Source organism: Furipterus horrens, unplaced genomic scaffold (genome assembly GCF_987537825.1).
Source record: "Furipterus horrens unplaced genomic scaffold, mFurHor1.1.pri manual_scaffold_5, whole genome shotgun sequence".
Lineage (NCBI taxonomy): Eukaryota > Metazoa > Chordata > Mammalia > Chiroptera > Furipteridae > Furipterus > Furipterus horrens.
Genome location: NW_028327175.1, coordinates 150,206,851 through 150,228,121, shown reverse-complemented (window position 1 = coordinate 150,228,121; position 21,271 = coordinate 150,206,851). Strand labels below are relative to the sequence as shown.

At 36.1% G+C, this 21,271-nt stretch overlaps 1 protein-coding gene across 2 annotated transcripts in view; it reads right to left on the bottom strand.

Moving 5' to 3' along the window:
• The window catches only part of BICC1 (BicC family RNA binding protein 1), a 298,849-nt gene that overhangs the window by 179,760 nt on the left and 97,818 nt on the right, over window positions 1-21,271 (bottom strand). For both annotated transcript variants that reach the window (XM_090278054.1, XM_090278052.1), the window contains exon 2: window positions 13,793-13,839. In XM_090278054.1, the coding sequence (XP_090134180.1) occupies window positions 13,793-13,839 (47 nt within the window). The remainder of the gene's footprint in view (window positions 1-13,792; window positions 13,840-21,271) is intronic.

Sequence of the window (21,271 nt, the reverse complement as noted above, 5' to 3'; positions counted from 1 at the left end):
GAATCTTTAAAAAAGGAAAATGTCAGGTACAAATTTCGAACAACCAACCTTCATATAATTTTGAAATCTTGACTGTTTAAACAAAATATGAAGGACAAATTCATGCCATTTCTTTTTACTATATTAATTTGTCTCCAGCTTTGTGGTTGTCCCTCTTAAGTACCACAATGACCCTGATTCTGAGCCCTACTTACCAAAACTTGCAGCTCTGGATAGAATTTCTCTCATTATAGAAGCCTAGCCCACCCAAAAGTGCATGAGTACTGATTTAAAGAAAATCATTTATGTTTTATTTACAACAGTCAAACGAAGTCAAAACAGCATTCTTCAAGTCCTGGGTGCCACAAACTAGCTATCCAGACTTGAAAAAAAATTCAATCTAAAACTATTCATATTGTTGTCCAGAAGAAAAAGATAACACCAGCACATCCAGCTTTAAAGGCACTTATTCTTCTGTGAACCTGTTGTAGATCAGTAAAACTTAAAGTTCTTTATTAAATGTCATAGCATCCACTTAAGTCACACTAAAAGGCCCAGCACAGACCCCCTCATATTATGGACTATCAGCCTGTGGCTGATAACCTCCACCCTGGATAACCTTATAAGGCCACAATGAAGAAAAACAATCTTCCAAAAGTTCTGACTAAGTCACAAAACCAGGTGAAATCTTTGAGAGCGATGCTTGCCACACTTTCATATTCTGAATACCGTTTACTGCCACATGGTCTACAAGCCCAAGGCAAGGCAAGGCAAGAGCTTAGAGTGAGAGATAGACATATGAGTTGCGTCTAAGTGGGTCTTTACCTGCCAGTCTGAAATGAGATATCTTTATTTTATATTATGTACCTAGTAATGACATTGGAGCCAACGTTTCCTCTTCAGTTGGATTAAATGCCAATTCTTCATGCCTGTAACCACTTCACAGTGCCTGAATCTCATATAATCTTTGGCTACTTCTGAATCATATCCATATTGTGGGTATTATGGCCTCATTGTCCATAACTCTATTGGTCAGGCTGTTTCTAAAACATCATACCCAGATACCACTGCCACATTTAAAATGGGACATTGATCTTACTCCTGACAGTCAACAGAACAGTAAGGGATCTGAAAATTAAGTCCTGTGATGAATAAGTATCTTTAGTCTGAAGAAAAGACCTAAAGATGTAAAAACAATCTTCAATTTTTTTCTATAATTCCAAATGGCAAAAGAAGGGCAAATGGATTAAAGGGGGACATTTTCTAAAAATCAGCACTGATTAGAAATGATTTACCTTGTATATCTCTGAAAACTGTTTTGTTGTAGGTGATAAAGAAGGTACCTCAGTACTTGACTGAAAGCAGAATCAGAGAACCTCTTAAGACTTCTTTATGTATGTTCTATAAATTGGCAAGAATTTATGAATCCATGGACAACCACAACAAACTACTTTAGCCATTATGATCTACTTTCCTGCATGAGATGGTTTTAAAAGTAACAGAGGTTCAATGTAAAAAACTATAGAAAAATAATAAAAATCAACCATAATCTCATCACTGAGACAGTCACTTAACAATTTGGTCCCAGTCATTTTTCTAGGTATAAAAATATATAACAAAATTTGAGTTCAACTGTTCATATACCCTTTTCCTCATTTTTGCATTTACTTGGTAATCAACTTCCAAAATCATTAAATATTTATAAAAGAGCATGATTTTTAATGTCTACATACTTATCCAAAGTTTGGATATATCACATTCCAAACATTACAGTAAGCCCTTAGGTTATTTTTAATTTATTGTTATTTTAAATTATTACAAATAATACCACAATAACTACCCTTACCCATTGACCTTCAGACACATATGGTAATTTTCTATGTATGTACAAGACTGAATTTGTCTTATGCCTTAGGTATGATATAATAATTTGAATCACAAGACAATCAAAGAACATAATTAAATATACATACATACAAGGACTACCAAAGCAAAAGCAAAGCTTCTGTGATTGAAACTAATCATCAAACTTTATCCTTCCTCAAAAATACTCTATCTTAAAAACTTGTTTCTGATACATACAGAAATATTTTACATTTGCATATTATCAGTTCATTAGTGTAATTTTGATTTATCTGTGTAATGGGAAAATTGTTCTGAAATCTTAATATCAGTCATGAATTAGGAAATTTGTATCTCAATATTGTTCAATTATGAAAAATTCTGACAACTACCAGAATTAAGAAATTTCATCTATTGAGTGAGAGCATTTTGCAAAATAATATATAAGGCTTTTTAAACTAAGACCAATAAATGACTTAACTGGACCTTCCAATAGTCATTCTATCCCAGGCACACTCCACATCACTATTTAATCTACAATTCTCCTGTGACCCTTAATAAAAGACCTGTTTTCAGGAGATCCAAGATGGCGGAGGAGTAAGTAGAAGCTACACTAACCTCCTCCCAGGACCAATCTGGAATTACAACTAACTTGTTCAGAAATCATCTGGAATAACTACCAGGACAATAGCTGGGAAGCCTTATAACCACGGACAAACAGAAAACCATTTCACCACAACATGAATGTTATGATGGCTTTGGAGAGAGTACTGAGGGAGCAGCCAATAAAATCCCCATATTGAGTCATTCCCCATAATGCAGGAGCCATCTTGCTCAGGCAGAACACCCTTCTGCAAATAGCTTCAGCCTGAGGGGGAGCAATAGCCCCACTCAAAGGAATTACTCTGCCCCACCCTGTGGTTCTTAAACCTGACTGCTGATTACAGATTGACTAGATTAACAACTGAAAGAGATAGTCACAGACTGTGGGTCCCTGGTAGTCTCAAACAGGAAACCTAAGCCCAAAGACTGGGACACCATCTAATATCACCAGGGGCAGATCCAGAAAGAGAAGAAAGGAGTAAAAACTGGATACTACTGAGATGAATTTCACCACAGTCTTCTTCAGGATTTGCATTATTTTCTCTCCTGCGTAGCTTTTTAATATTCATTTCTTGTCTTTCAAGTTTGTGCCTATTAAGTCACTAGTTTTTATATTATAGTTTATTACAAATCTCATATTTGGTTCCTCCCTTCTCTTCCTTCATTTTACATTCTTCATTCCTCTTATTTTTGTTTTAATTTGTATTTTCTCTCTTACTACAACTTGTTTCCATTCTGCATTCTTACTATCTCTCCCCACTCCAGCCCCTCAAAACCATTTTTCTTTCATTAGTCATCTCACATTCTTTTTCCAGTTCTTAAAATATCCTTATTCTCTCTCCACCTTTACCAGTCTTTGCTCAGTGGTTGTAGATATGGTGGTTGTTCTTGCATTTCTTCAATTTTATTTCTAGAACTTCACTATTTTTGTACTTCAAATCTCAAACTTTACCATTCCTCTCTCATACTCTATTTTGCCTTCCTGCAGCCCTTTCTCTTTTTCATTTTAAATTTAAATTTTTCCCTGTCTTGGCCTACTTTTCATTCCTCACTCTTAGTATACCTTCTCCCTCTACCTCTCAAAGTCACTTCTCTTTGCTCTAGACATCTCTTAAACTTTTTCTTTATTCCTGATTATTCCCATCCCATCTATATTTAATCTTTGTTCGTTTTTTGTTGATAGAGCTGTGGTGGATCTTTTTCTCCAATTTGGTTCCTATATTTTTCTCTCTCTCACTATATTTTTTTATTTTTATCTTTTAAATTTCTGTCTAAACATAATACTATATGCTTCCTTTCTCTTACTCCATTTCATCTTCTTCATTCCCTTTTTTATTTATGATGTAAATTTTACTTTCTTTCTCTCTTTGCCTTGTCTCTATTCCCTACTCTTATTATTTTCCTCTCTCTATCCTCTCAAAATCATTTTTCTTTCAGTTAGTCATCTCATGTTCATTTTCCCTTTCTTATAACAGTCTTAATATATTCATACCTTTATTAATATAGGGTCATTTGCTGTTGATAAGGTGATTGTGGGTGGGAGTTATTTTTGTGGTGTGGGTTTGTTTCCTGGGCCATTTGGTTTTTTTCTGGCAGCAGCTGCACAACAGCATACAAGACGTGGTGCATAGAATGACTGTCAGTCAGCCAGCCAGAAGGAAGGACCCACCAAAGAACAACCCAACAACCACCAAAACCCAATTACAGCCAGAGAGCTGACATAAACAGTATAAAGGGCATCCCAAGATCATCAACTACAGAAGATCAAGAAAACTGCACCACTGAATGCCACAGAACTCATTCCAGAGAAGGTCATAAAATGAAGGCAGGGAGTCAAAGCAGATCATCCTTGGAAGCAGAAACAAACAAGAACAGTCACCTAAAGTGGGGAGACAAAGAAACAACCCCTAATCAAAAGGAAAGGAGGAATCCCCAGAAAGAGTGTTAAATGAAATAGAGGCAAGTAAACTACCAGGCACTGAGCTCGGAATAATGGTTATAAGGATGCTCAATGAGCTCAGGGAGAACTACAAAGAACACCAGAAAAGCTACAAGGAACTTACTGCAACTACATCAGCATGAAAAAGGCCAAACTACCAATGAGAGCCAGAAGGAAATGCAGAATACAATCTCTGAAATGAAGAACACAGTAGAAAGAATTAAAAGCAGGCTAGAAAACCCTATAGGCTCCACGAAAAAACTACTCAATGTAATAAGTGAATTTGGCAAAACAGTGGGATACAAAGTCAATATTTAGAAATCGAAGGCATTTTTGTACACCAACAATGAAATGTCAGAAGCTATGGGGAAAGAATCCCATCTACTATAGGAAAAAGAAAAATAAAGTACCTAGGAATAAACTTAACCAAGAAAGTAAAAGACCTGACATGGAAAACTACAAAACAATGAAGAAATTAAAGAAGATACAAATAAATGGGAGCATATACCGTATTCATGGATTGGAAGAACTGACATCATTAAAATGTCCATACTACCCAAAGCTATCTATAGATTCAATGCAATCTCTATTAAAAACCAATGATGTATTTCACAGATTAAGAACAAATATTTTAAAAATTTGTATTAAACCAAAAATGTCCCCAAATAGCTTCATCAATATTGAGAAAAAAGAACAAAGTAGGAGAGATCACAATACCTGATATCAAAGTATATTACAAGACCACTGAATCAACACAGTCTGGTACTAGCATAAGAACAGACATATAGATCAGTGGAACAGAATAGAGAGCCCAGAAATAAACCATGTGTCTATGGTCCATTAATACATTACAAAGGGAAAGGAACACAAAATGGAGTAAAAATAGCCTCTTCATCAAATGGTGATGGGAGAACTGGAATGGTAAATGCAAAAAAAAAAAATGAAATAGATCACCAACTTACACCATATACCAGAATAAACTCAAGATGGATAAAAGACTTAAAGAAAAGCCATGATACCATAAAAGTCCTAGAGGAAAATATGGGCAGTAAAATTTAAGATATGCCACGCAGAAATATCTCTGCCAATATATCCTCTGGGGCAAGGAAAATAAAAAGAAAGAATAAACAAATAGGACGACATCAAATTTAAAAGTTTCTGCATGGCTAAAGAAAACATCATCAAAATTAAAGAAGAACCAACTGTATGAGAAAATATAATCACCAATGATACCTCAGACCAGGGCTTGATTTCCAAAATATATGAAGAACTCATATGAATCAACACAAGGAAGATAAAAAATCCAATTAAAAAATGGGCAAATGATCTGAACAAACACTTCTCCAAGAAGGACATACAGATGGCCCATAGGCATATGAAAGGATGCTCAACATCACTAGTCATCAGAGAGATGCAAGTTGAAACCACAATGAGATACCACCTCATACAGGTCAGAATGGCCATCGTTAACAAGTCAACAAACAAGTGCTAGAAGGACATGGAGAAAAGGGGGCCCTAGTTCACTGTTGGTAGAACGCGGACTGGTGCAGCCACTGTGGAAAACGGTATGGAGTTTCCTCAAAAAACTAAAAATGGAACTGCCTTTTGATCCAGTGATTCCACTGCTGGGATTATACCCAAAGAATCCTGCAATACAATTCAAAAGAACCTATGCACCCCTATGTTTATAACAATGCTATTTACAATAGCCAAGTGCTGAAAACAGCCTAAGTGCCCATCAGTAAATGAGTGGATCAAAAAACTGTGGTATATTTGCACAATGGAATATTACACAGCAGAAAGAAAGAAGGAACTCCTACCTTTTGCAACAGAATGGATGGAACTGGAGAGTATTATGCTAAGTGAAATAAGACAGGTGGCAGAAAACAAATACCGTATAATCTCACCTATAAGAGGAAACTAGTGAACAAAACAAACAAATGAGCAAATAGAACCAGAAGCATGGAAACAAGGAACAGAATGACAGTGACTAGAGGGGAGAGGGAAGAGGGGACAGGAAAGAGAGATAATGAAGGAAAGAAGGGGAAGGGTTGAGTCAAAGAACAGGTATAAATGACCCATGGACATGCACAACAGGGTGGGGATTGACTGTGGGATCGTGGGTTGGGTGGGGCAGGGGAGAGCAAGGGGGAAAATTGGGACAACTGTAATAGAACAACAATTTTAAAAAGTCTGTAAACACAAAAAAGACCTATTTTTATATATTTAGTTTGATTTTCCACATGATACAGTGCTTTGAGTATCATTTCAAGAAAAAGAACATTTTAAACCATTAACAACTAAACTTTCACCAGATACTGATTTAAAATTATTATTCACTTTAAAAAATTGTAGTAGTGTGTTGGCTGGTGTGGCTCAGTTGGTTGGAGTTTCATACCATAAACTGAAAGATTATGGGTTCAATTATACGTCAGGGCACATGTCTAGGTTTGGGTTCAGTCCCTCATCAGGTGCATAAGAGAGGCAACCAACTGATGTTTCTTTCTCTCTCTTTCTCTCTTTCTCTCTCTCTCTCTCTCTCTCTCTCTCTCTCTCTCTCTCTCTCTCACTCACACACACACACACACACTCTTCCCCTCTCCCTCTAAAATCAATAAGCATGTCCTCTGATGAGGATAAATATATATATGAATAAAAATTAGTAGCAATTAGAGTGTATTCATTACCATCAAACACACTCTTTAAAGGACTCTCAATGACATCTTCTACTTCCATGGTTGCAGAAAGTAATAAGACAGAAAATGTGATTTTCACAGAGCAGTTGTGTAAGGTGATTGCCAAAATAAAAACCAATTACATAACATTATGACAGAGCTCTACAGTGGCATATAGCATGCTTGAGAATACAGTCTAACGCCTAAGCTTCTCCTGTTCAAATGAACACAAAGATGGGACTTAGAAGACTGAAAAATGGATGATGAGCAAATCACTAAGTCTTCTTTTCCCCCCAAAGTTATATATTTAAAATTTATTAATTCAGAATTTGTGGTAATTCCAAGTATGCCGAATTAAGGTTTACCTGTGGTCTTTTGAAGAAAAGACTCTCTAAAAGTATAAAGAAAGTATATTCAGATTAAAGCACAGTTATGTTATATAACACAATTTTTAAAAAATCTAAACTGTTTATTTTAATGGAAATAAATAAAACAAACTTGGTAGCCATTCATCCTGGAAGCCATCTGTGTTTGTTACTTTATTCTGCTTGATAATAATAAATTTACATTTGTTCTGAGAATTTCACAATTCAGACAGTTCATTATCAAACTAACCTCCTTTAACTCTGTGAATTAATGGGATTTGACTTGTAATCATGTTTCTCTATATTGGTAGACTTTTTATTAAGTAAATTTACATTTTTGTTTAGAAATTTTAATTAAATATTTCTATTAATTATTAATTTCAATCCTATGATCCAGAAACTAACTCTTGGCTATTTCATGCAACTATTCCAATTGTTAAGAGGTGTGTAACAGCAGGATCTTTAAACAACATTGCTGGTGGAATGCTCACTAACCCTTACTTGCTAGACTATGGACAGAAGGCAGAGCAAATGATAAAATATAAAATAGGATCAATTCTTATCTTTAACACCTTTCTAGAAGAGGATTAGAGAATCTGCTTTTTGGATTGTTCCTTTCTTCCTAAATGTTGTGCGTGTTCAATTTTTCCTATTTAGCCAGATCATGAGAACCATGATCACAGACTCTCACATTGAAACTTCTCAGAGCCATAATGGAATAAGAACTCAGGGTTCCTGATTGTCAGTTGTAAGGCCTAACTGTCCATTAGTGATGATATCCACAGGTGTTAACCTTTGCTTAAATTTGGAATCAACACTATAATTCTGCATAGTTTTCTCAGCACATTTTCAGAACCATGACGTTGAATACTCTTCACTATATCTATACCCTTTAGTAACATTTAAATTGTGAACCATGTGACTGTATTACCTATTGAAACAAATACTAAGATTAAAACTTTAAAATATCCGAATTTCACCCTGACCAGTGTGGCTCAGTGGGTTGGACTCTGTCCAGGAAAGGGAAAGGTTGCAGGTTCAGTTCCCAGTCAGGGCACATGCCTGGGTTGGGGGCCAGGTCCCCAGATGGGGGCATGTGAGAGGCAACCTATTGATGTTTCACGATGTTTCTCTTCCTTTCTTTCTCCCTACCTTGCCTTCTCTCTAGAATCAATAAACAAAATCTATTTTTAAAAATCCTAATTTTATTTAAATCAAATTTGACTTGAAATGTTTAAGTATATCATGGGCTATATATAGTTTACTGAATTCATTTTGAAATAATCAAAACTTATTTCTACTACCAGATGAATGTGGTCTATTCAACATACATAAAATAATGGCCAGTGGAGAAAGTTGAAGCAATTTCATTTAAAGTAGAGATTTCTGCCTCCCCCTTAGTAAAACGATTCAAGCAGTCCCCATCTGAGACCACCTAATACACTCATTTTGAGGAACGGATGGAGGCAAATACTCCTCACAGCCATTCCACCAGAAGAAAATATTTGCTACTTTCCAGTCTCAAAATGACAAAAGTAATGTTTGCCAAAGAAGGATAAATTGGAAGGTAGTAAAAATATACCACATAAACCACCAAACTGTATCTTATTTATATTAGTTGTACTGTTAGCCTTTCTGAAAGCCATAGTTTATAGGTCAATTTTGCAAATCTACATATTTTAAGAATATAAAATATCCCCACATTTAAAATATGTACTGTGTACTCTGTGGAGAACGCATGTATATAATCCAATGCAATGGAAAAAAATTGGCTTTCATCAATTACATTGCTGACTGGATTTTGTCTTCCTCAGCCATTGGATTCGAGGTTCCTAAAGCATTTTTGCTTTGATGAGTCACATCTGTAATACAATCACTATACCCATCCCCACCTAATACACTGCAACACATTTTCCCCTCCAAGATCTGGCCATAGTCATTTCACAAGAGAAAGAAGAAGAAAAAAAAAAAAGAACTGATTAAAAGGAAACAGGACAGACAGTGAGTAAGCCATGAACAACTGCCCAAAGCACTGTAAAATCCAGATCATTTCCATGTGTTTCAATTAAGGCTGCCATGAGTGGTAGACAAAGAACTAGAGAGAATATTGATCAAGTTGTGTCCATCCCCTCCCTTTGTCAGTGTACGTACAGGCAAAGAATAAGTGCAATTAAGGGGCAATCTGCAAAGTTTTAACATAGGAAAACATTTGGGATAAAGCCAATGCAAATAGTCTAATTTGTAAGCCCATCAGCCAATCAGAGAATATTAAAAAGCACTTTATTCACACACTTTTAATATAAGCAGAAAGGACTATGGTTATATAAATGGTAAAAAAGACAACTGTAAAAACAGTTGTCTTTCAAAGGTAGGCTAGCAAATTAGATATTTTTCACTTTCTTGCATGTCAATTTTATATTTATTTTAGATAATTTAGAAATGACTTGTAATAAGAAAAAACAGATTTGGTATAAACAACTAGGCAGTTAAAATCTACAAATCAAATTGAGTATAAAAACATAATAACTAACATTTACAGTTTTACAAAATTTTCTGATTATAGTAAATTTTTCTACAAAATCATTTCTTCCATCTAAAGGTGCTATAGGTTGAGTTGTGTCACCCTAAAATTCCTCTGGTGAAATCCTAACCCCAGTACCTCACAACACGGCCTCATTTGGAAATAAGTGTCATTGCAGATGTAATTATTGAATGGTAAGATGTATCATATATGACTAGTGTCCTTATAAAAAGAGGAAATTTAGACACAGACACACACACAGAGAAAACTTCCTATGAAGACAAAGGAAGAGATCAGGATGGCACTTCCACAGGTCAAAGAGGGCAACGTTCTGTCTTAGCCTTCAGAAGGCACTAACCCTGTGAATGCTTGCATCTTGGACTCCTGGCCTCCAGAACTGTGAGACAACAAATTTTTGTTTCTTAAGCCACCCAGTTTGTTGAACATTTTTATAGCAGCCCTGACAAAGTGATATAAAAGGTTCAAAGCATAGCACATGAAGACATAAAACTTTAACCACATACATCTTTCCTAACAATGTGTCTTTTGCCACATAGTGCTTGCAAAATCCCTATGTTCCTCCGCCCCTTCCTACCCCCATTGCTGCCGTTACAGAAAGCCTCATAAATAAGTTTTCTTCAAGGGAATGTTAGACGAGGTGACATATGCCACATCAGGCCCTGACCCTTAAGATCATGGCACACCTCCTCCGCATGTTCTTGTTCTTCACCAGCTCACATTTGGGCATGGTGACCCACCTTCAACCACAGAAATGAGGTCCATGACTTAAGGAAGAGCAGAGCTACTTCTCAGAAGGAATCTGGGTCTTTCATTGACAGTATAGGACAATGCCACCCACCAAGTGGGAACACTCACCTTGGACTGTTATGTGAAAGATAACTCTGTTCCTTAAGCCACTATATAATTGGGTTTCTCTGCTATAACAGGTTAGTTTTTTTGTCCTATTTGATTATCAGGGGAAGTAAAATGTTTCAAACACATGCAGTAAACCAGTATATAGAAAACAAGGTAGATCTCTGAAACAGTAACTATGACTGAACGGGAAAAGTTTATGTGTACATATAGTAAAGTGAACTACTATCACAGCTTCAAATTTAAGACAATGTATTTGATTATCTCAGTAGTTGGTAAACTACAATTAAACTCTCTGTGGAAATCTACCAATACTTAAAGATATTTTTAATTTTCTTTCATTGTTTTATTTCAAAAAATTTTAGTGAGAATAATTAATTTAGGTTAATACTATTGCTATGATTTTACATATATTTTAAAGGTACAAAAAGAAGTAACATTATAAAAAGTTTCATATTCCTTCTCCAATCCCCTCTTTAGGGAGAGACAGTACGAAGCTGGGAAGGTATCCTTCCAGACTTAGACATTTTTTAAAAATAATAAGGGCAGTCAAATTTTAAACTCAGCTCAAGAGAGGTTTTAATTTTGGTTTGTGATACACAACTGGACTCGAAGCCAAAACACATTCTAATAAGCATATCAAGCCTTTGAATTTTCATTACTCTGGAAGAATAAAAGTATGTTTCAAAGATGCTAATGACCAGCAATATGGCCTATTTCTTCTCCTTAAATGTTTCCCCAAATGTCATTACGTGAAACTGAAATACGTGTGACTAGAAGAAAGTTCCTGGAGAACAATTCAATACTTCTCCATTACTTCATTCTACAGCAGATGAACCATAATGTCTGTTTCTGTCTGGTCAAAATACTGAAAATTACTCTTCTGGAATTTGGGATGTTTGCCTTTTATTAAGTTGCAGGTTTTTTCCAGAGTAAGTATCCCAATCCTATATGGACACTTGTCTATCAGGAAGACCCTTTCTAATGAACTAAAAAAGAAAATGAGGAGATAAAAACTATTCTCATTTAGTTATTCAGGGACCTCATTAACCTGTAACCAAGAACAGAATCTACAATTCTAACTCATGGTTTGTGGAACGCACACATGTTTCTGGATTCAAACATGTGTTTCCATTTAAACTGCTGGAATGTATATATGGCTCCACAAAGAGTGATAAATATTAGCAAATCTTCTAAGAATGAAGGTCCTTTATGACCACATACGCTGTGTTTTGATTCAGCTTTTAAAATGTCTGAGTCATACAAAGCTGAACAGTCTGCTTTTTACATCTATCTGCAAGTTAAAGATAATGAAAAAAAAATTCCTTCCACAGATATCATTTATATTTCCCACCACAGCCAACCCAAGGCAAACCTGAGATATCTGCTCCTTGTCTTTTGTCTTCTTCCCCTTGTGGCACACCCGCCCCAGCTAAAGGCAGGGCATTCCGAAACGCCCAAGTGCTAAGGATAAGTAAAGGGCTTTAGGCATAACACATAAACTCCAACAGCATGAACCTAAAGCAGGATGGAAAACTGTGGTCTGCACATTCTATTTGGCCTGCACAGCATTTTTAATTTTTTAAAATTTAAATCCCTTTAGGAAATCCACCCCTCCTCCTGTCAAAAGAAGGCACTTAATCATATAGGATACTGTAGCTCACCTTGCACTATGAACCCCTCGTATGTTGTGTGCCAGCCAAATATTTGAAGTATGAATGCCACAAAAATTCTTCCACCTCTGAGTCGTCTTACATTCTGGGTTTTCCATTCCACCCAAGCCCACCTCTTCATGTGGCTAACTTCCACTCTTCTGAAGACCTCAAGAAGTCCTTTCTAATCTCCTAAAGTCCCAGTTAAGTGCTTAATCCTCTATGGCCCCAGACTCTCCTGCTATTTCTGTGACCAGATCACCAGACACCAGACTAATTCCTTTAGGGCGGGGCTGATGGTCTCTCCAGCGTGTTGCACACAGCAGGTGGTAAATAAATATTTTCAGAATGAAGAAATGGCAATATAAGTATCTACTCTGAAAATATTTGCTTTTAATACTCTTGGCAGAGTATGCAGATGAATGATGAGGTTGACACACATAAAAAAAGTAGATCACACAGAAGGCAAGAGAAAAAAGCTTGTAAAGGCCACATCTGGGTACACATAGGTGCTTTCCAAAGGCTTGATGACCCTCGACAGCAATATTTAATCTCATCCATAATTGCTGCTATATTTTCACTCTTCCCTTCCCCTACGGCAACTATATATTTGTTCCTACACATATTTTCTGGATCCCAACAGCAAACACACAAACACAATAAATCCAAATTAATAAAAGAAAGAAGAACATGAACTTGAATCAATTTATTTGAAACAACTGGCACCTTCCTTACATAAAACATTTATTTTAAGAAATAGAGTTGATGAGAATTAATCAACTGCTCTTTATAGTTTCTCATATTCATTTTTTATCAGCTCCACTCCTATTTCCCTTTGTTATATATGACTGTTCAGATTGTCTTCACTGAAGATTACAACTTGCTGAGGACACCCAGGGACAGAACTGACATGGTTACCCATTGTGAACAAGTAGGTCTGAAGATACATCTGTATTGGATTATATTGTCCGCCCACAGTCATGCTTACTGGAAATGAGGAAAGCTGTGAGGGGACTCCTTCTCTCTACCTCCCAGGTCAGGAATGTGTTTGGCAAAGAAGAAAATAGGGAGCGACAGCAAAAGAAGATCATCAGGACAGCACATCTGGCAGCCCTCCTTGTCTCCAAGCAAAATCTTCATTAGATTTACCCAGAAGGAGCCTTTTCACAAAGGGACAGTGACAAACAGCAGCCCACCCTTTCCTAGTCCTGAGCACCTCCAGCTATCTCACCAAAAGCCTATTCCCTTTCACATGGAAGGGGCGCTTTCAGGAGCTTCTAGGGTAGCTACTGAGGCACCTTGCTCCATAACTGTCACCAAGGCAGAAGTAAAAAGCAACTTACCTTTTGAAAAAAGTCTTCCCCACTTTTGCCTTTTCCTTCGGCAGCAGCTGTAAATAAAAATGTAAATATTTAAAATAGTTTCTTTATTTTCAACCTCTGTATTCAAAAACGCTCAAGTATCAGGTACTCAAGTGGAAAGGTCAACAAGATGCCACTCTTGTTCACCCAAAGCTCAGTGACTGCTAACAGGCTTCACTAGGGATGTAAACTTGATAAAGAATAAAACACTAATCCAATCACAATTATACATCTTTAGATAATTTCCCATGCCCTTCCTGTCTGAAAGACTCATAGATCTCTATTTTCACACATAGATGAAAGCAATCTCCTTTCACAGTTAAGGAACTATATGAACTGTAACTACCTATACAAGTAGCTGTAGTGCTCCAAGCACTTCCTGTCTGTAATCAACCCCAGGCCTGAGGCTGCTGTTGACCCCAGCTCATGGAACATGGCCTGCTGAACTGTGTCAGTTTTTTATTTTGCAACTACTATACACTCTACTTGGATTTTGGTTAGCATCATATACTACTTTAATTCACCTCTTCACTGGTTTATATAGATAGAAAAAAAAAAAAAACATGAGAATTAAATAGTAATGGTAAAGTCACAGACAATAAAACTTCATGTAAGATTAATTAAAAGGTCACTGTATTTGAAGTCTTTTTGTATCAAAATGGTAGCCTATAAATACAGGACAAAGCCAGTTCTCTTTGTTCAAATGTCTGCAGACTCTGTTAACATTTGTTTTCATCTGTGGGGAGAGGTGGGAAATCTGACTAAAGGGAAAGAGGACAAAAGGCTTGCCACAGGCCTCCAAGTGCATCTTTCAAAGGACAAACACCCAACAGGTCTCCCATTCAAATGCAGAGTGAGACAGTGGTTAACTGGAGGGGCCACCCCACCTGGACAAAGAAAAAAGCTGGAGTGAAAACTCCCAGAACTTGTTAAAATGATTCAAGACCCAAGAAGTATAGCTGATCCTTCTGTTAGGTGGAGAATTCAAAATTCAAAGAAATTCTCTCTTCCTTCAAAATAACAAGTATTATTACCTTCTTTTGCCAACTTTTTAAAAGTTTTACAGTTAAATGCAAGACAAGACACCTATAATTCTGTAAAAATGTGTTTTTTATCAACATGTCTTCATCCAAAAAAGAGAGTACAGAGCATAGGTTTCTGTGATTACCAAGGACAATTTGAGGAAATATATGAAAAGTAGCTGAAAATAAATTAAAAGTTAAAAATTAAAAATTGTATTCTGATATGTGGCAGGCTTACATAACATCCTCCCGCCCCCCCAAAGAAGTTCATGTCCTGATCCCTGGAACCGATCAATATGTCACCTTACGTGGCAAAAGGGATTTTGCAGAGGTGATCAAATTAAGAATTTTGAGATACAAAAATTATCTTGAATTATCCAAGTGGGCCCAATGTAATCACAAGTGGTCCTTATCAGAAGGAAGCTGAGTCCAAGATGGTGACGTGATAATAAAAAACAGAAAGAGAAGGGTGTGTGGTGAGAAACAGAGAGGTTCAGACAGGAGAAAGACACGGAGATGCCATGCTGCTATCTTTGAAGATGACAGAGAGGCCACAAGCCAAGGAAATGCCCCTCTAGAGCCTCTGGAGGTAGCATGGCCCTGCCAACACTGTGAGGTAGCCCAATGAAACCCGTTTCAGACTCCTGACCTCCAGAACGTGAGACAATAAATCAATGTTGTAAGCCGCTTTATTTGAGGTAACTTGTTACAGCAGCAAAAAGCTAATAGATACTGCCAACACCACTTTAACTTTACGTTTTGCACGAACTCCACACCATCAGCAGCATGAACCAGGAACAGACATTGAAGTGAGCATTTGTAGAACATATTTCCACAAAAAAGATTCTAGGTAGTTAACTACAAATTGTGCTTTTTCACTCTCTAACTTGGAAATGTATCAGCATTAAAGCTTTTTTAAAACATTAAATGCAAATTTGAACCAAAAAAAACCCCAAAGCTTACTCTTTCTAAATAAACTGGCAAATGTGGTTTGATACCAGCTAGGGGGGCCACCCAAGCACGATAAAAAGGTCAGCGCCCAAACCCAAACACACAAACCTAATATCAGCTGCCTTGGAGAAACTTCAGTTCGGCCACCTCTCAGGCTGTCTTTAGCTCTAAAGCTAAAAATAGTTTAAAGGGGTCCTAATATATAAAACAATTGCTTGGCAATGATAACTACATACCAGGGCACAGAGTTCTGAAAAAATTCTAGTGACATCTAGGAAACTCTTCTTTGAAAAGAAATTTTAGAATCAAAGATATTTTCAAAGGCCTGTCAAGGAAGGCAGATAATCACCCCTTTCACCCACACAGAACTCTTACACAACTTGGAATTCATCAATTTCAATTTCATGATACAACTATATTTTATCACGGAAACTTCCCTTAGGACACTTATTTTGCTCATGACAAACTCATTATGTCACAACCTTGAAATGCCCCTTCATTCCAAGTCTAAACAGACTTCACAGAATGGCCTTTCAATGCCAGAATGAATAAAAAGGGGGAAATTTCCTTAGTTAGACGCAAACTATAATTAACTATGTTCCAGGAAAACATCTAAAATTTAACCAGAAATCTGCACCTTTTAGCAACCTTATGATTTGAGGGGGAACAGGACGCCGGGGGCCAGAAATGGCAGTCACTGTCACCAAAAATCATTGTTCTTGTTCATTACAAATGTTTATGCATGAGAAGCTCCAAATCTTAGTCTGATTCTCACCTAAATCCTGAGAAGTGGTCATTTCTCAAGCCCACAAGTGCACTGATAGAAGAATCTGGTTGGGTTCTTGGGTAGACCATTGTCTCAGCTGCAAACCATGGCAGTTCCCAGTCACTGGCACTTTGCAGGGAGTGCCCTTATCTGATTCCCAGGTTGCTGGGTCTCCTGCAGGACTTTACTGACCACACCCAAGCAGAGCTGTCAAGGCCACAGGAGCCAATCAAAGGAGAGCAACATTTCACCGGGAGTATTCTCTCTCCACAAAACAGGAATCCTTCTGTGACCGAACATGAGAGTTCAATTCTCAAACTTACTCTAAAATCCTCTGTATTGAAATAGAAACTGTGAAGAAGTGAGAGATTAGGGGGCGATGTGCTTGCAGAACGTTTTTTCTTCAGTATAAATGTAGGTGTTTAAGGTGTTCATTTTACATACCCAGAAGAGAACAAAGAGAAGTTCACTGTTTCATTCCACAAATATTTAAGTCTTACACTGGTGAATTAAAATAGACAAGACCAGGCCCTCTTTTAAACAACCTTTGCCTATATATCCAAAGCCAGTCAACTAGTGAGATAAAGCCAAAATTAAAATTCAGTTCTATTGACAACTTTCCCAAAAGATCTTTTCACAGTCACAAGTCTACCCAAATTAAACTTAATAGAACGGTAATTTAGCTATTCTCATTCCAGACAGTGCACTAAAAAGCTAGTCATTTTACTCCTAACCCAACACTAGAACTAAGCAGCTACTGTTAGGCCTGAAGAATAAAAGTTGCTTTTCTAGGGAGTCCATTGGAGAGTTACGAGTGCACGAAAAAATATGAGGTATGATAATACCTTGATCCAATGGCTTTCTCTTCAGTGTCTTTGGAGGGGGAAATGTTACTTGTGAAATGAGCCAACCTGTACTTGATGTCATGACATTCTTTGACCTTTGAAGTCTGATTATATTCTGTGGTATAACAGTTCTATTGAGTCTTCACATTCTTATACACCAATATAGCCTCATCTTTTTTATTCCACAGTAAAATAAACACACATAATGATTTAGTAGCCTTTTTCTGTCTTCACAATATGACTTCTGCTTGATGTTCCAAAATTTAATTGTTTGATTGTATAAACCCTGGATTATTCTTGCCAATGAAAGCAATTGTCTTTATTTTCATGACGTAGAATAAGTTATTTCAATACTACTGAAACATGGTTTCATGGGTTGTGCAGGTAAAGCATTTCATATTTTAAGCTGAACAACTCATTTTTTATGTTTATTATAATTTCTCCTGTGCTTTGCCATATTTTATTTCATATTTTTGCTTCATAAGAAATATGGGATTGCAAAAGCCACAGCCAATAAAAACAGCAAAAGTTGAAACAGGTGTAAACTATTACAGTTCCCCCAAACTACAGAGGCAAGTCTAGTTAATTACTGAATTAACTGGGGAAAAAAGCTCAATTTTAAATTCTTTGTAGGACATATGGAAATTTGTTTAAATATTCTTTTCATTCTGAAATGCTTTTCCATTATAACATCTTATGCTTTATGGAACTAAATTTAAAACACTAAAACTACGTATTTCATGTTTAAAACATAGTATGGAATATCATTAAATATTCCCATGATAAGCAATGTTTTTTTTTTTCATTCTTGTGGAATTTGAGCAGGAAAAGAAACAAATTCAAATTATAAAAATAAGAAATAAATCTTCAAATCTGTACTGGTTCAGGGCCTTCCTCCCTTCCTTAAAACACAAGCTGACTATAGCAAATTTGTAACTAAGAAGGTTACTGGATTTCAAGGTCACCTGAAAGATAAATGTCTAATCATTAGGGAGCCTGATTCTCCTGTAAAAATATTTTACTAAAAATATAAAACATTCACTCAGGGTATCGATTTAATCCATATCCTAAAAGAGCTATGCCATATACTTTGTTCTGTATGCTTTTGTTTCAGAAAAGTTGTCTGACAATCTGACCAATTCTTCATCAGCAAAAAGATGTAGAAGATGCAGTGTCTATATACACCAAGAGAACTTTTTTATGTTCATGAATCATATCTAACAATCTAGATGTGTGCAAAGTTGAGAATTGGTTGAATTATTTTTTAAATGTTTATTAATTTTGGAGAGAGGAAGGGAGAAACGGAGAGCGAGAAACATCAACATGAGAGAAACATCAACTGGCTGCCTTCCAGATGTGCCCTGACAGAGGATCGAACCCACAGCCTAGGTACATGCCCTGACAGGGAATTGAACCCAACCTTTTGTTATATGGGACGATGCTGTAACAAACTGAACCACACTGTCCAGGGCTAAGCCTCTCTTAAAAGTTTCTTCAATACACAATTCAGATACTCTAGCCAACTGAAGAACACTTCCAAGTTTAAACTTCCATAGTGAATAGTGTCATTTGAAAGCTATATATCATGGTAGACATAAGGATTCTCAGACGTCATCTTTCCTGAAACTCCCTACCTGCCTCCCAAGTCCGCTGTGAACACAACAAATGCACCTATACTGGGGGGAAAAAAGCATGTGACCTGTTCAGAAAAATCAAAAAGAAACAGACAAAAATAAATGTAATTTTTATCTTAATGTGGCTAGATATTTAAGAATAATTTTCTTCTTCAGTTTAATTTTTTCTTAAATATTGTTTTATTTTTGCAGTTAAAAAATTCCCATGTTCAAAAATGCAATAAATTGCTTAAAGAGACTATAAGACAGGATATACAGATCATCTCAATATTATAGACAAGTATATGTGTGTGTATTACAATATAGTGTATATATTAGGGAAAAAACTATAAACACCAAAATGTTAACAATTGTTACTTGAGTGGTGGAATTATTGGGTCATTTATCATTTTCTTCTTTGTATTGTCCAAATGCTTTAAATAGCTTGAACTTTTTAATTAGGAAAAAAATCAGTAAAAATCATTTTAAAGCCTTCTTCTTGTTTGAGAGTGAACCAGATTTTACCATTAATAGTTGGTCATCGTATCATTTTCAGTCCACAGTGTATAAAACAATCTAGCAAAAGTCTGAAGGTCAAATGTGGATATAAACTACCCAAAGAGACAGAATGACTAATGCACTATCAAAGATGAATAATGAATAGTCAATAAAATCATACCAAGGAAAAAAAATCACAGGCCTTAATTAGCAACTTCTAGACTAAAATACTGATTTTGTGTAACTCTCAGTGGACAAGTTTTAACAACGCAGGCCTATAATAAACTTGTAGCTGAAAATATTAAATAATCCAACATTTGTAAAACTTCTGTGATTCACAGATAAATTTAATAGCTAGCCAAAAGACAAAAAGAGACACTCTCTAAAATGCATAAATCAAAAAGAAAAAAAACTTTATGTACACATTTCTAATAAAAATAAGGCCACGTTTACTAAAAGGTCACATCAAATCAAACAAAATAAAACATATAATGACTTATTAATTTGACACATTCTAAAAAGGCTCAATGGCTAAGAATGTGAAAGAAAAGAAATGGATTATCTATAATAATTTGGACCAAGATCATGAGTCACTAATTGAACTACACCAATACATCATCCTTTAAGGTGATTTTTTTTTATTTCATTTCTCACCAAATTTTTAAACAGAACTAATAAGAAAGACAGAGTATACGGGGGTAGGGAAAGGAGTAATATTTATTCTAGCAATGGGGACCACTGCTGTCTCTTTAAGGTTTATATCTATTAACCCAGGAATTTTCAACTTTTTTCATTTCATGGCATATATAAACTAATAACTAAAAATCTGTGGCATGCCAAAAAAAAATTTTTTTTTTCTATCTGAAGAAAAAACATAGGTATAATTTTGATTCACTCACACTGGACGGCTACTGTTGTGTTGGCTGTTTTAATTTTTTTATTTGATAACCTGAGGGAAAAGAGGGCAGTGCCTCTCTTTGCATGTTGCATGTTTTAAGAATTGTTGCAGTACATGATTTGAAAATCTATGTACTAACCCCAACCATTAAGTCCTTTGCAGACTACACTTCTCAAAATGCAACTGCAGGGGATTCTTTTCACATGTTAAATCTCTCAAGAAGGTAAAGCTCTGCCAATACGCCAGTGTGGGGGTGGGGCGTGCAATCTAAGACTCAGAGGAACTGCCACACTCAGAGCCTCAAGCAAAGCATTCTCAAGTGCAGGGTTTTTTCAACCAGTGTGCCGCAAGAATTTTTAAAACCTGCAATACCCGACTATTTAGTCAGCAGCACTGACCTCTTTTCCCTTAATTGTCAAATAAAAAAATGACAACAGCCAACACAATAGCCGTTTGGTGTAAATGAATCAAAATTACACTTTCTGTCAGATCATCAAGAATATATTTTTTGGTGTGCTGCAGAATTTCAGTAATTAGTTTATGCGTAACATAGATGAAAAAGGTTGAAAATCGCTGTTCTAGTCTACCAATTTTTAGTTCAGAAAGCATCTGTTGCTGTCAAATGTAGGAAAACAATTACTCGCAAAAATCTGAGGACACTTAAATTACATTATTACTTGCTTCAGGTGACTTTTAACTTGAACTCTTCAAGCAATTCTAGCTAAGAATTTATTCAGTCTTCAAATTTGTTGACCTGACAATGAAGGCTTCCTTGTTAGCTGATGACCCTAACATACATCAACGGAATCTCGTTCCAACTGATTAACAAAAACTTTAGTCACATCAGATATCTTGCTTTTAGACCCTA